Source organism: Panicum virgatum, chromosome 1K (assembly GCF_016808335.1).
Source record: "Panicum virgatum strain AP13 chromosome 1K, P.virgatum_v5, whole genome shotgun sequence".
NCBI classification, from domain to species: domain Eukaryota; kingdom Viridiplantae; phylum Streptophyta; class Magnoliopsida; order Poales; family Poaceae; genus Panicum; species Panicum virgatum.
In genome coordinates this window covers 11,613,159-11,627,611 of record NC_053136.1, presented here as the reverse complement: position 1 = coordinate 11,627,611, position 14,453 = coordinate 11,613,159, and the positions used below count along the sequence as shown (strand labels likewise).

The 14,453-nt window shown below is 45.9% G+C and overlaps 1 protein-coding gene across 1 annotated transcript; it reads left to right on the top strand.

Annotated features, from left to right (window-relative positions):
• Positions 1-201: 201 nt before the first annotated feature.
• LOC120651339 lies at positions 202-1,318 on the top strand. The gene is made up of 2 exons (XM_039928819.1): positions 202-930; positions 1,232-1,318. The coding sequence occupies exons 1-2, from the start codon at positions 235-237 to the stop codon at positions 1,265-1,267; spliced, it is 732 nt and encodes a 243-aa protein (XP_039784753.1). The 5' UTR covers positions 202-234; the 3' UTR covers positions 1,268-1,318.
• Positions 1,319-14,453: the final 13,135 nt, after the last annotated feature.

Below are 14,453 nucleotides of genomic sequence, written 5' to 3'. Positions count from 1 at the left end.
CAATGCAGCTCTAGATTTTTTTTTATTTCCTCTTTTGCCGGATGGGTCACGCTGGTATATTAGAAAAAAGACGATGTTCTGGAATGCTCTCGTCCACTCGTTCCTCCAATTCCCCATCGAGGCTTCTATCCTCATTGTGCCGGGGAGACGCCTCCCTTCGTCGCCTCTCCTTTCCCCTTCACAGACCCTCACCACAGCACCAGCAACCTCTATCGATCCTCCCCCCCGGTAGCCATGGCTGCAGATGGCAGGATGCGCTGCTGTAGCAGGCGGATGCAGGGTCGCAGCAAGATGACTAGCGCAAGCGGTGCTGAGCAGATGAAGCCCCACCATGGGATCTGTGGTCTCGTGAAGTCCGGCGGCGGCAACGGCAAGTCTGGTGACCGCAGGATTGAAACGCACGGTGGCGCAAGTGGGAGCGTCGGCCACATCGTCAAGTCAGGCGCCATCGATTCAGAGATCAAGCCAAGCAGTGCCGACTCGGCTAAGGATGCGTGGATTTGCGTCCGCGGGCACCGCATCACGCTGGTGGGACGCATGAGAGTTGACGCCAATGGCGACGTCTACGTCCCAGACTCCGAGGATGAAGAGTCCGGCATGGTGGTGGATGCGGGCGGCGTGGAGATGGCCGATTTTGGGGCCGGCTCGGGTGCCGCGGATGGCGCCCAGATGTCCATTGTTGGAGTCCCCACCGAAACCATCGCGATTGGGGCCGTCGGGGTTGCGGAGGATGGCTTCGATGTGGTGACTAAGGGCGTCCCTGCCGATACCGTCGAGGTTGCGTCCGACGGGGGCGCCACAGATGCCGTTAAGGTTGCAACTAGCGTAGGGACCAGCGAGGAGATGCACCCAAAGGTGGCTGCCCGCATGAAGAAGTTGCTTGCCCAAATGGATCCTACCTTCCACGACGTCTTTGTCAGCATGTTCAAGGTTATGGTGCCTGCTTTCTTCAAACCCTAGTTCATTTGCTGATGCTTGATGTGTGATGATAAAATAATATTGATGTGGGATCAGGATGTCTACTATGTGTGATGGTGAATGTTTATATGTGCTAATAGCTGTTCATATGTGCTACTGAATATGTATGTTTAAGTTATGATGCTTGTCTAATAATTAAGTGGTGTTCATCGAACCATTATGTGACCCTTAAATATAAATTGTGTATTATGTTTTGCAACATGATGAGAGGGCGTGCTTATATGTACTAATTATTTGATATATCATTTATCAGACCACAAGGTTCATGAGACGGCAAGCTACTACGTGAAAGCAATGGACTGAAATAGGTTATTACTTCGCCATATCCAATTATTTTTATGTCATATTTAATATTTTCTACATACGAATACCCAGACATTTAAAGGCAAATGTTGACCAAATTAGAAAACTAAATCGATCAAAGGTAGTGAGTCTTCTTGTAAAATCTTAAACCTGAGAGTCAGTTGCTTAAAGCAGAGTTTTATACAGCTTTGCCTAATTCTTAATTACAAAAGCTGTGGTTTGTACAACATTATCCATACAGTTAGTTACTTAAAGATTGCATCACATTCTCATATAGCTGGCGGTCCACAGTAAGGCTTTTAGGCAGCATACCTAGTGCCTCAAGCCTATCTTTGTCCATGTGAGGAATCTTGTATCTATTCCCACCACCATCTTTCATTACCTCAATCAAACAGCCTTGTAGTGTGAGAAAAACCCTATTCAAAGTAGATGGATCATATTCATTGAATTCTTTTTTGCACATTCGCAATCAGCTCATCTATGCTCCCAGAGATCGTACCATAGGCTAAGGATTGAAGAGAATTAAAGAAGCCTAGGTATAGTACATTCATATCCGGGGAATTTGGAGGTTGGTTGATGATCCGTATGTCCATCCCTGTCTGTGCTACCGCAGTAGCAAATTGTTCATCATTCACTGGCACGTGAGAAGGGGCATTATCTTGCTGGATCCAAATGGTCCTTCCTACATCTTCTCGAGGCCATCGTGCAACAATAGCTGGCAGAACTTTAGCAATCATATACGACCTCATCATATCTCGATCTACCTTGATAGACTTGGTGACTAGGGTTCTCCTTCCTCTATTACGGCTTCTTTGTTTTGCTGGTTCCTGTATGAAATGAATTGGAAGTAAAGATCACAAATTAGAACCGCAAATTAATGTAAGAAAGTGAAACAAGTGTGGTACCTTTCTGATAAACGCCCACACTCCTATTTTTCCATCAAAAATACAATTAACTGCATCATCATATCTATCTAGGTCTGGCCATTGCCGTTTTAAAAAGATCGATTCTTGCTTGCCTAAGTTTTTTGGCCTTTTCTGGGAAAAGAATCACCACAGAGTAGAATAAAATAAGAGGCTCTGGGCCGTGCGTCTGGTCCATACGCATGCTGTCAGTGCGACTCTGGCCCACTAGATGCTGTCAACGTGGCACACGTAGGTGATGCCGACAATCGCTTTCAATATATGTTTCTGTTGCATGCATGCTCACTGTCCTACGGGGGTCGGACATACTCCCTCCGTCAGTTTAAGTGCACGTTTGTTTGTGGTTCAAATTTTGTTTCGGAATAATAGCACGTTTAGACATGAAGATTGCACAGATAGTACAGCACTAGCTGGAAACGTGGTAGAGGATCACGTAGCAATGCAGCACTATATTTTTTTTATTTCCTCTTTTGCCGGATGGGTCATGCTGGTATATTAAAAAAAGACGATGCTCTAGAATGCTCTCGTCCACTCGTTCCTCTAATTCCCCATCGAGGCTTCTATCCTCATTGATCGATTCTTGCTACTTGCTACGTGTTCCCATCGAGCATCGCCTTTTTTTAATATACCAGCGTGACTTATCCGGCAAAAAAAGAAATAAAAAAAATCTAATGCTGCATTACTATGTATTCCTCTACCACGTTTCTAACTAGTACTGCACTATCTATACAACTTTCAGGTCTAAACGTGCCATTATTCCGGGAAAAAATTTAAACCACAAACGTGCACTGAACTGGGACGGAGGGAGTATGTCCGACCCCCGGTAGGACAGTGAGCATGCATGCAACAGAAACATATATTGAAAGCGATTGTCGGCATCACCTACGTGTGCCACGTTGACAGCATCTAGTGGGCCAGAGTCGAACTGACACCATGCGTATGGACAACAGACGCACGGCACGGCCCAGAGCCTCTTATTTTATTCTACTCTGTGGTGATTCTTTTCCCAGAAAAGGCCAAAAAACTCAGGCAAGCAAGAATCAATCTTTGGACGATGCAAACGTCACCACTACGAAAAGCATTTATTAAGAGGGTAGAAACATATTTTTTTTGGAGCGGACAACACACCCATTGCTAATTCTCGCTGCTAAAAATATTTATTTGCAGAAGCGGATAATGAAACCATCCCTAAAAATATAATTGCAGGGACGGGCCACCCCCACCCGCCCCTGGGGTCGCCTGCCCCTGCAAATGAATTTCCAACCCGTCAAAATAATTAGTAATTTATTTTTAATTTGTTCCATGGTGTGTTTTTAATTTGAATTCCCGCTTTATATATCTACCAAGCTAGGTTTATATTGACTCATTATGATCCAACACTCAAATAACAATACAGTCAAATCAAATTTCATAAGATAAAGGAGTAGCGGTACAAGCTGTTCAATGATAATAGTAGCGGTACATCCATGCATATTACAAATTTGAAGCTACTGAAATGCTCGCAACTGTAAATATCTAAGATAGTTTAGATCTCCAATCGTCCACCCTAGAACTTCATCAATATATACTAGAGCACGAACAACTGCACTCTCCTCCGCTTCCCAATGCCTACCACATATAGAACTATAAATATCGAACAATGGAGTGTTCGTCTGACTTACCCTGCAAAAGGAGAGCTTTGCTTGAAATCTTAAATCTCTTGTAAAATATGGCTCTCCACTCATGAAAGTCAAACCTAAGTTGTCCATCACTTGATTCGGAATAGCCCCAAAGCTAACTGCTGCAATCGTATATTCACCATCAATGAGATTCTGAAAGGTGATAATAACATTATGAAAGTTGAAAGAATAATACAATATTACTGAAGTTAACAATGACTAAAAAGAAAATCTCATACTCTGTCTTGTCGAGTAAGCTGACAAAGCCTCTCTGTAGTCAGAATAACATTGCTTCCTCTCACCTGTAGCTGCTTAATTCCAAAATATGAAAAGTCGGGCACAAAGTACCCATTATCCTTAAGCTTCTGCAGGCATGTCTCCACCGCTAGCCTCTCATAAGTTGTCCAAATGGGTGCCTCTCCACCCACTGCGGCAATTGAAACCATGGGTACCATCGAGGAGGATGGATCCTCTCCTGGTTCCATCGAGGAGAAATACATGTCGAACAGGTACTTGAAAAGAAATATGTACCTTTTTGATATCCGATTGCCGAACAAGCTCGAGGTGAACCACAGGAGTAGCATCACCATCGTCTATAAGCCCACGACCGCCGCCACGACCACCACCACAAAACATCTAACAGTATTGACATTGAGTAAATATGAGTAATGAAATTCGTAGTGTAACAAAAATTCACTAATTCATGTACTCCAATTCACATTAAAATGAAAAAAGTTCTAACAGAGGATGACAGCAGGGCCCCACAGGTTCTAACCCTAACCCTGACATGCATGGCCGGCTTGGCATGGGCAAGGGGAAGGGGAAGGGGAGGAAGGGGAGGGAGCTCACCACGTCGAAGAGGAGGCGGAGGAGCGGCGACGAAGGTCGGGGCGGCGGCGAATCCAGGGCGTCGGCGGCGGAGGAGGAGGCGGCGGCGGATCCGAGCGTCGGCGGCGGCGGAGGAGGAGGCGGCGGATCCAGGCGTCGGTGGCAGAGGAGGAGGCAGCGGTGGATCCGGGCGTCGGCGGCGCGGAGGAGGACGAGTGGCGTCGGTTGAGGCGGAGGCGGAGGCGGCGGCGATGGTGTCAGACCCGGGACAGCGGGACTGCCCACGGGCACGGAATACTCTAGAGTAAGGAATAGCGCATGGATATGCCCTACCTCTTTTGTATCTACCCAAATAGGAGTAGAACTAGTCGACGTACTCGGGAACCAGCCGAACTCCTCGGACTGGGATCCTAACATAACTCGACTAGGACTTTTCATGTAACCCTGTTCCCCCGGATCATATAAGGGCGAACAAGGATCCCCTCAAAAGGAGAGGGGAGGCATCGAACAATACCAGAGAGAATACAAACCACCACACAGGACGTAGGGTATTACGCTCCGGCGGCCTGAAGCTATCTAAATCCTTGTGTTCCTTGCACCATCGCGTTCTGATCTCGGCGAATCCCTACTCATAACCACTCTCCGCAGGATACCTCTTAGAGAACCCGACAGTAAAACACCGACAGGTGGCACCCACCGTGGGGCCTCTCGGCAACGATCGTCAGAAGAACCCGATGGCTCCTCTCGACGACAATCCGGTGCTCAAAAAAGGCACCTCCTTCAGTGTTGGCTCCTAGATCTTCGTCGCCGATGGATCAGGCGGCTTCGAGAGCTGCTCAATTGACCAAAATCTTCCAGAAGTTCCAGAAGCTACAAAACGCCACGAATTCGACGACTTCATCGACCAACTCAAAGAAGAAGGATTCATGGCCCTCAACGATAAAACCCGAATTCAACCTGAATTCGGCGCAATCAAAATCAAAACACTCTCCAAATTGGAAGAGGATTTGGAGAGACTGCTAGAAGATACCAAACGAGAGACTCCCATGGAGAGGAAGGCTCCACCTTCCAACCACACCCGCTTCACTGAATCAAATCTTCAGAAGAAAAAGAAAAAGACCAGTTTCAAGAAAACTACTCGCAGGAAGAAGCCATCAAAAGACATTTTTTCAAACATCGATAGTATCGATGAAAAGATCGAAGACTGTCTCCAGCTAGCAGGAGACACGTTCAATGATGAGACTTCCTATGAAGAACTCTCCAACCCTTGGGCTCTCAGCACTGTAGAACTGGAGCAAGATCAAGCATTCATCAAATACCTTAAAGAACTGGACGAACCAATTTCTGAAGACAAACTAACCGAGTGGTCAAACGACATCAATTTATTTATGGAAGGACTAACAAATCCAGACAAGCTCGAAACACTTTGGAAACAATCCAAAGCTAAAAAGCTGTGGGACGATTCACAAAACAGGACGTCGGTTCAATTGGATCAGTACCTATCCAACTCTCACCTTGCAGAAGATTATTTCAATTAAAGATTACATGAGTCGCAGGTGCAACGTCATTCAAACTCCAAATTCACCTACTCCTCAAGAAAATCATCGCAGGGCACAGCTATTTTCTTCAGAAGAACGTGACAATTTGGACAAGTACAATCAATTCATAAACGAACTCGCAGTCCGAATCGAAGGCGGATGGTCCCCAGCGGACACCCTACCTTATGATGAAAACCTTCTTCGACTCACGCTCGGACTATCTCCTCGAGATAAGACAAACCAAGAATTCTACCCTGATTCGGATCAAGCCGTTAACCGATCCGCGATACAACCCGACTTGGGCAAGAAGGCCGAATCCGATAAAGAGTCGACTCCCATTGTCACTACAAAAGGAGAATTACAGCCCTCAAAACAGAGGGAGGAACAACAATTCTCAGAAGACGAAGAACTACCGTTCCAACAAGGCTCTCTGATCAAGGAAGACAACAACAAGATGAAAATTCCCGATCACGGTCGCGAAATTTTCATGGCCATACTTCCGGATCCTACAAACCGAAAGACCAACTCTACGACGCTGGAAGACCTGGACTATGATGAATTCCTTTCTGAAACAGAGGCAAGCGAAACAGCAGCTAGCCACAAAATCCCTTCACCACCACAAGGAATCATGATCACCGTCCACCTAGACAACAACCCGAAGATGATCCTCAAGACAGAGCACCACTAACAACTTGGCGACTCGTTCGACTACTCCAACAGCGACTTACACAATGTTATCAACATTGGTCGTAACACGAAAATAGTCATCATCAACAATGGTGAAGATCATGAAGAAGTCAAAGCCTACAGTCCAACATCCAACTTCAAATACCAGACATTACGGGTACAACTCGCGAAAGCGGCGCCGCGACAAGGCAGCACCTCCTTCCCAACCAAAGCAGTCGAAGATTGATTCTACTCACCAGAAACTTCACTCAATATGCTTCCTGCATCCCAAAGGAAAGCACTCGAGTTTCCAATGCATCATCCTTCGCAAAGCCCTCGGAGTACCTCCACCTTCTGCCGACAAAGACAAGAAGAATCAACACGAGCAAAATCTCTTTTGACAATCAAAGAAGAAGGAGTTAGTCGGATGGGTCCAACCACCTCAGGGCTAACCCCGGTCTTACACCCAATAAAAGCTAGGATGGGTCCGCCCGAGGGAGGTTCCACCCCCAAACTATCAACAAAAACAAGATAGGAGTATGACAGCTACTCGATCGAGTCGCCTCAAGGCTTACCTCCAGTCTTACACCCAATAAAGGCTAGGATGGGTTCGCCCAAGCTCTGACCCAGTATCCAAGCTACTCATGTTGGCAGAAGACAGATATTAAAGTTGAATCCCTCAGGGCCAACCCCCGGTCTTACACCCAATAAAGACTAGGATGGGTCCACCGAGCAAGATTCCAATATAAAGAAGAAATCGGGTGCTTCAGAATTTGATGAAGGAGAAAATTTCGTCGACAAAGACCCGAGAGACAAGTTCTCTACCTTCTTCAGGAGTTGTTACTCCATCAGTTACTTCGAATACCAACCTTTCTTTGTTCACTCAAGGTAAAGGGCACGGCAAATCGGGTAACTGAAGCTAGGAGACATGAGCTTCGCGGCCCTAGAGACAAGTTCTCTACCTTCTTCAGGAGTTGTTACTCCATCAGTTACTTCGAATACCAATCTTTCTTTGTTCACTCAAGGTAAAAGGCACAGCGAATCGGGTAACTGAGACTAGGAGACATGAGCTTCGCGGCCCTAGAGACAAGTTTTCTACCTTCTTCAGGAGTTGTTACTCCATCAGTTACTTTGAATACCAACCTTTCTTTATTCATTCAAGGTAAAAGGTACGGCAAATCGGGTAACTGGGGCTAGGAGACATGAGCTTCGCGGCCCTAGAGACAAGTTCTCTACCTTCTTCAGGAGTTGGTACTCCATCAGTTACTATGAATACCAACATTTTCTTGTTCACTCAAGGTAAAAGACACAGCGAATCGGGTAGCTGGGGCTAAGAGACATGAGCTCTGCGGCCCTAAGGGACAAGTTCCCTATCTCCCAAGAGGATTTCTTCGTCCATGAGACGACAATTAATCGACTACTTCGGTACTCGATCTTCGGAGGGACAAGTTCCCTATCTCCCAAGAGGATTTCTTCGTCCATGAGACGACAATTAATCGACTACTTCGGTACTCGACCTTCGTAGGGGCAAGTTCCCTATCTCCCAAGAGGATTTCTTCGTCCATGAGACGATAATTAATCGACTACTTCGGTACTCAACCTTCGGAGGGACAAGTTCCCTATCTCCCAAGAGAAATTCTTCATCCACAAGATGACAATTAATCAACTACTTCAGTACTCGACCTTCGGAGGGACAAGTTCCCTATCTACCAAGAGAAATTCTTCATCCACAAGACAACAATTGATCGACTCCTTCGGTACTCATCCTTCGGAGGGACAAGTTCCCTGTCACCAAGAAGAGCAACTCACCCATGAGGTGACAATTCGTCGACTACTACAGTACTCGACCTATGAAGAGACAAGATCTCTATTCTCCAAGCAGAAAGTATCATTCAAGAAGACAAGAACTAATCAATACTCAAACAAGTTATCCTCTTCGTAGAAAAGAACTATTCGTCCACGAGACGCCAGGCCAGTCGACTACTACGGTACTCGAAGAAACAACTCAAGACAGCCAATGACAAGCTTCATTTAAAGGCAACTATCCAATCGGCCGTCAACTAAAAAGGAAAAAGTACTATACATCAGAATATCAAAAGTACTCCAGCGGACACGCATCCACACAAAAAACCAAAAGAATATTACAACAATCGTTCAAGCCTCTGGCGCCGGATCCAACCCACTAATAACCCTATCAGCAATGGGTTTCATCACCGCGACATACTCAGAGCATTTCTCCTCTGAACAGCCAACGGCCACCCCATCACCAATAGGGGACAAGTTCGCGGAGGGGAGAAAGGACTTAACTAATCCTAAGGCATGAGCTAAATACTCTCTAGAGGTATCAGAGAAGAAGCAACTGAGTCGCTGGGGAGCTTCACGAAGACGCTCCAGAGGACTCTTCTCACCAGCTCCCTCATCCTCCACCATGTCGACGACTACTTTAGCCGCCACCTCAAGATCAGCCAGCTGCTGGGACAACTCCCTGATCTGCTTCATATCGCCGATCATTTGCTTATCAGCGTCAGCCTTGATCTTGGTCAGCTTCTCTACAGCATCTGCGTGACGATACATAATATTTTTAGTATCAGTCACCAGTTCATCCCTTTTCAACAACAAGTTTTTAAGCTCTGTCAAAGCAAGGAAAATATGAGCACAAAAGAAACTACTCGAAGGAGACAAGGATCAAAGAAGGAAAAGAATACATTTCTTCTCCTTGGTAGCAGCCTTGGCCTTCTCTTGCAGCTTGGAGGCCTTATCTTTTAGAGCAGAATTATCCTACTCCAAAGCTTCGACTCGAGCCTCCAGAAGCCTGACCTTTTCCGACTGCTCCCAAGAAGACTTCTCAAGAGCAGACATCTTCTCAAGTTGCCGAGTCTGGTCAGCTGTCAACTGAAGACCTTCTCCAGTGCGCCGAAGAAACTCAGCTTGCTCCACGACTTGCTTAGCCAGATTCTACCAACAAAACAAGGTCAAGACAGAGTACTCGACAACTCAAATACTCGAGTACAAAAGATACTTACAACAAGAGAAGAATGGCAGCCCAAGATCCCCTGGGCGACGGCAGTCGATCCTTCGACCGACATCTCCACCTCCTGTCGCGGCATCTCCAGCTGCACCAGATCAACATTGGCGGCAGCCGAAGGACCCTTTGGTCAATCCTCGTTCTGCTTATCTGAAAAACACAAGAATATCAGCAAGAACATGACAGAAAACCACTCGACCGCACCTCGTAAAACCACTCACCAGTGCCGGCGACAGGAGACTTCTTGTCCGCCTCCCCAGTGGCTAGGTTCTCCGCCGTGCCAGCTACGGAATCACCAAACTGATCATCTTCCTTCGGCGGGCTGGGAGGCAACTGGGCAATGTTCTTAAGGGAATTAAAGATTCCCTTCTCCGACTCATCAATCCCAAGAGCATCTGGGTTGCTACAAAAAAAGGAAGAACTCGACACTTCAACGCAAAAAAAACAAAGAAAGCAGAGATAAGCAGCCGATCAGTAGTTACACTTACTAAGAAGAATGCTTCAGCATGAATTTCCTCGGTTTAGTAAATTTCGTGACCACGCTCAGCCCCGAAGCACTCTGCCCCTTAGCAGAGCCACTCCCACCGGACTTAGTCGGCACAGCGGGAGTCGTGACAACGGGGCCCACAACGGAGCTCACCGCCTGCCTCTTTAAAAGGAGAAGGAGGCCTAAGAAGAAAATCCATAAAAAACAAATGCAAGACTTCAGAAAAGTACCAGTGCGTACTCACCTATCATTGCTACCAGCGGAAGCGGCCCTCTGCTTCCGAGTCCTTGTAGACTTGACGGCCGGCTCATCTGCGCCCTGTCTTGGACATCCGACGCAGTCCGACTAGCCGAAGGACTTGCACACCAAAACACAACCATCATTAGTCGAAAATTCAACAGCTCAATCAAATAAAAGAGCAAGAGAAAAAGAAGTCAGATTCACACTTGAGTCAGTATGCGCCAGAGGCACATCTTCAGGCAGCGGAGGCCTACTCTAATAATTGTCGGGATTAATCTGCACGAAAAACACCAGATCAACTCGACTACTCGACAAAAGTACTCGACTCAAACTACAGTCTACTACTCGAAGCAATACCTCCCGAGGACGCCTGCCGGCCTTGAACGCCCCAGAAAGACTGGGCCTCCAGTCCACATTCTTCAGGAGCGCAGCCACCCGACCCTCCAAATCATCCTCGGAAATCTTCTCCCGAGTATATCGAGTAGGATCCTCCTCGCCCGTATACTCGAAGGCAAGATGAACTCGCCGCTGCAGAGGCTGAACCCTACGAATGGTCCAGTGCGCCACCACGGAAGCACCAGTAATCTGGTGCTCCGCCTTCAAAACTTCAATCTCCCCAAGGAGAAAGTTAACCTGGTCCGCTCTGCCTCCCTTGGAATTCCAACTCGATCTCTTCACAGGGGGGTCAGGAGTACGAGGAGGAAGAGAAGAGGAAAGATTCCTAACATAGAACCACATCCCCTTCCAGTCGATCACCTTGTCACTCAACTTGTAGGGGATGTACTTGGTTTTCTTCCCCTGACAAAATTGTAACCCGGCTCCCCCGACTACATCTACCTTAGAATCATTGGGATGGGGTTTGAGATGAAAGAAATACTGGAACAAATCGAAGTGGGGCTCAATCCCAAGAAAGCTTCACAAAGATGGATGAAGATAGAGATGTGAAGAATGGAATTCGGGGTCAAGTGATGCACTTGAACCCCCCAGTGGTGAAGAAGGCCTCGGAAAAATCAGAAACAGAAAAACCGAGGCCACGAAGAACATGAGGAAGAAAAACAACAGATTCGTTTCCTTCCTCATGAGGAAAGTATTCCCCATCCGAACGCCTCCAATGGATCACGTTCTGGGGCTAATGGAGATGACTCTCTACTAGATCCAGAAGATGGGAGTTGACACACTTACTCGACTTCCATCCATGGACCTCCGCCTCGCCAACGGCAGCGTCGCCCACCTTCCCCTTCGAAGCAGATCTCTTCGGCGCCATAAGAACAGGGAAATGCGGATTCATTCTCTCGTTTCACGCTCAGGGGCTAGCGGTGGCTAGTTTCTCACGGCACTTGGAGGCGAGAGAAGATGAGTTAGTGGCGGCGGAGTAAACCAAGGAAGCGTGCTAAACCTAGATTTACTCGAACAGTTAAATAAGCTGAGCCAATGACAGTATGGTAAATAACAGGAAGTTCAAAGGTCGCGAACCAAGTTCCCAGAGTTATTTCAGCCAGCAACCTCAGGATCCGCTCCAAAGGATACGAAATCAACTCAGAAATGGAAATCTCCATACAAAGATTACATTCCAAATAGAGGAGAATACACAGATATGAGCAATTTCACCACTCGAAACTACTTGATCTGAGTTACAAAGGAACCAGCCCTAAAGCTGATACAGAAATATAAAGCTTGTTACTCCCAAAAGGGAGTAATCTAGATACATTCAGGGAGGAAAAGGCTTGTTGTAAGAAGATGTGCATGATCAGGAACATCGCAAATCCTCTTCTTGCACCTGCTCTTCTTCCTGATATGTTTTGCAACAAAAACAATTCCATCTCTCCAGAAACCACTAAAACCCAGAGGATGGCTCCAAGAGACCGCAAATGCTTCTGATACGGTTTCCACCATCAGCCCACCAGGTGCAAAACAACCAGGATGGCTGCGATGTGAGAAGCAAAGGTGGTGGCCAGAGAGATAATTAGTGTTTGTGCTGCTCGCAAACACTCTTCTAGCACCTACAAGAATGAATCGGGTACTCTCATCAGGAGGTCGAGTACTCTCCAATGAAGAACTCCACTTAGGACCCATGGCTACAACTGCAAGATTGAAGATTCATGTGCCACAGACCCTGCTTAAATAGAAGAGGAAGCGGAGCCTCACTACCCCTCATGACACAATAGTACGAATTTTAGGGACCCTTGGGCAAGCAAGAAAATAAGGGTCAGTTGAACTAATTTTTTAGTATCAAACTTACAGTATATATAGTACGAATAATAAACATTACTTTGCAATATATATATAGTTCATAAAACATAACAATAGTGTAACAAAAAACTAAAAATAATAACCATTATGATTACTACCTCAAATAAAAATATAATGCTTCGATGCCTTATAAAAAACCTCCTTCTGGCATTTCTTGGTGCAAAATCTTCCAGAACTGTATCAAGATTAATATCTTCCAAAATATCCTTCTCAATGCTACACATAGCCAATCTATTCAATCTTTCTTGTAACATAGCAATAGCAGCTTCAACAAACAGAACAATCTCAATCGATGACATTAATAGTTCTGGCAAAGATACTTGCAACACTTTTATTTTCGAGAAAAATCATTCAAATCAACATCAGACCGGAAGAGTTGCAACGGCTGTATACGTCACAGTCTCATGGGTTGGTTTGTGATGGGCTTTCAAAGGTTCATTAAGCCAAATGTAAAATTATATGTACTAAGTATCTATATGGTCTTGGGCCCCGGCGGTCGCACTGCCCCCCCCCCTCTGAGCCAGCCCTGCTAGTGGGCGGAGGCTCTTTATTTTCGGTTGGCGTTATCAACCCTAACTAAAGGTTCTTCCTCCATGAGTTAGTTCAAAAGGATAGCATCCTAACTACTCTCTCCATCTCAAAAAACAAGTCACTCCAGAATTCAAAATTTGTCCCAAAAAACAAGTCATCTTACCCTATTTAGAAAATGCATATGCATGCAAGAATCAATTATTGTCAAATATGGATAATAAATAGGGCAAACATGGTCATTTTTACCTTCTTGTTAATTTATTCTAGAATTGCTAGGATTATATTTTTTTGGGACAGAGAGAGTAGGTCACATGTGCTTTATTTGTAGGTGGGGTGGTAAGAAGATATGTGTGAGGCAAGATGCCTCGGGTTCAAATCCTACTAAGCACTAAAATTTTTTAGCCTCAGACCCGGTGCAATCGGGATTAAAGGGGTTCCAAACCGGGATTTTAAATCCTATTTCTGTACTAGTGATGATCTATGTTCGACTATTTTCATAGGGCTTTTACAAGCTCCATTTTCAAAGTAAACCGAGGACGACGGCGGTAGGTTGAACGAAGCCATTTTGTAAATTGAGAGAAAAATAAACTAAAATTTTGGGTGAAGCCAGTGTGTTCTTTTTACTTCATTAGTGGAACTGTTTCGAGGGTGAAAACAAAACTCTTCCAAATGACTCCTTTATTATTCATGTATGTTATCGCTTGTCAACTACGTACTAAAACAATTGCAGTCACTACTACAAAATGACCTAGTCCCAATGCCTCATCACCCGGTTCGAATCCAACTGGCGGTGATAGTCTATCACCACCAGTGATCTATTTGGTATAACTGCCAGGTCATATTATAAATCGACGGTAATAGACTTCAATAGGCATCACCACACCGAGTTGTAATATGAACTGGTGGTGATGTCTATCATTTTATCCTCTCTCTCTGATGGCCCCTCTGTTGCCTCCCTTCCCACCTTCTTCTTCCCCTCCCAGCCCCTCCCCTTCCTTAGCTTCTTCCCTCACCACTTCTCCACTC

Bases quoted from the DNA above. Each gene is read 5' to 3' on its own strand.
- LOC120651339 (XM_039928819.1), top strand. From the start codon at position 235: ATGGCTGCAGATGGCAGGATGCGCTGCTGTAGCAGGCGGATGCAGGGT. The intron at 931-1,231 runs GTTATGGTGCCT...ATCATTTATCAG, and splicing joins TCTTTGTCAGCATGTTCAAG to ACCACAAGGTTCATGAGACG.